At 37.3% G+C, this 1,662-nt stretch overlaps 1 protein-coding gene across 1 annotated transcript in view; it reads left to right on the top strand.

The window, feature by feature from the left end:
* LOC122357943 (transmembrane anterior posterior transformation protein 1 homolog) overlaps positions 1 to 1,662 on the top strand; it is a 14,665-nt gene that overhangs the window by 3,034 nt on the left and 9,969 nt on the right. Inside the window, exons 2-4 of the mRNA XM_043257621.1 lie at positions 135 to 265; positions 826 to 944; positions 1,166 to 1,198. Coding sequence (XP_043113556.1) covers positions 135 to 265; positions 826 to 944; positions 1,166 to 1,198 — 283 coding nt within the window. The remainder of the gene's footprint in view (positions 1 to 134; positions 266 to 825; positions 945 to 1,165; positions 1,199 to 1,662) is intronic.

Genomic DNA, 1,662 nt, shown 5'->3' with positions numbered 1-1,662 from the left:
CACACACACACACACACACACACACAAGCTTCTATCCTTTATATGTCTGTGTTTACAGAATAGTGCTAAATCATGAGTAAAATGGTTTCATTGTGTTGGACAACACATTCATGTGTGTGTTTATTTGTGTGCAGATCTCTCTCTTGTGAGGTTTATTAGTGCTGAGTTGACTAGAGGATATTTTCTGGAACACAATGAGGCCAAATACACTGAGCGGAGAGAGAGGGTCTATACCTGCCTGCGTATTCCAAAAGAACTGGAGAAGGTACCAAACACAAGTCTTCTGTACAGTATCTTTTATTTGCATTAAACCTGATTTATCTGCCACCAGACATAAATGCAAAAATAATGATGCCTGTGTGCATGCGCTGGTTTTTGTGGATTATGGGGACACAAATTTGTTTCATGACATTATAATAAGACATGATAGGGCAATAGCACATACAGTTTTTACAGTATAAAAAACATTATGCCTCATGAACCACAAATACCAACGTGTGTGTGTTTGTGTCAGGGTTCTGAAATGGAAAGTTCATCCAATAATAAAACCCAATTGTCCCAGATATACTCTATAAATTTCTTTCTTCTGTAAATCATAAAATAAAATATTTTGAAGAATGTTGGTAACCCAACAGATGCTGGTAGCCATTGACTTGCATCATATGTAATAAAAAAAAAAATACTAAAGAAGTGAATGGCTGCCGGCAGTTATGTTACCAATAGCAAGTTTTGTCTACTACTTTTATTAAACGTAATGTTTTTAGTCATTTTGGAGCCTTTGAAGTAAGTTGTACCACATCACTGATCTGTCTTTTTCCTCTCTAGCTGATGATGTTTGGGTTTTTCCTGTGCCTGGACGTGTTTCTGTACGTGTTCACTCTGCTGCCTCTCAGAGTGCTGCTGGCCCTGATCAGACTGCTGACACTGCCCTGCTGCGGACTCAGGTAATACACACGCAGAACTCAGGACACGTTGAGGAATATTTCCAAAAGTAATACTTTCATAATATTCTGATAATCTAACAGGTTAAAAATGTCTGAGCTGTCCAACTTTTTCTTTCAGTGTTATTACATAGAAACACTGAACACTTACACACACACGTAAGTCCAAAATGATTGTGCATATAGGTGTAGCTGCTGTTCACTACATATTTTTCTGCCTGCAGGGCTAGTATATGCCCCTACTGCAAAAAGAGCAGGTATGCAGAAAATAAATGACGGCAGCTGCTTTAAGCACAAACACCCTCGCTGGTATGATGGCAGCAGCTCAAACACACATACACAAACACACAGACACACACTAGGCTTTAGTTGCCATAGCTGTCTAATTTTGCCCTGTTGTGCTTTTAATTTCACTCTGAAGTACTAAAATCATCTGAGATTGTTCCCAGAATTCTCCTGTTTTTCTTTGTGTTCGGGGTGTACTTGCGTGATCGGTCACAGGATGGCAGTGTGGTTCAATAAGTAAATGCTGTGATAGAGAAACAATACTTAATGCAATATAATAATACAGTGTATCGTAATAAGCATCTGATAATGAAACTTCAGTAAATTTCATTCAGTGCATGCATTTCAGTACCTAATGATAATTATAAACAAAGAAGCCAATGAGTAAATACATAATAATACGTAACTACATAATAATAAAATATTATATATAATT

Source organism: Puntigrus tetrazona, chromosome 14 (genome assembly GCF_018831695.1).
Source record: "Puntigrus tetrazona isolate hp1 chromosome 14, ASM1883169v1, whole genome shotgun sequence".
NCBI classification, from domain to species: domain Eukaryota; kingdom Metazoa; phylum Chordata; class Actinopteri; order Cypriniformes; family Cyprinidae; genus Puntigrus; species Puntigrus tetrazona.
The sequence above is the reverse complement of the archived record's forward strand: the minus strand, read 5'-3'. Positions and strand labels throughout refer to the sequence as shown.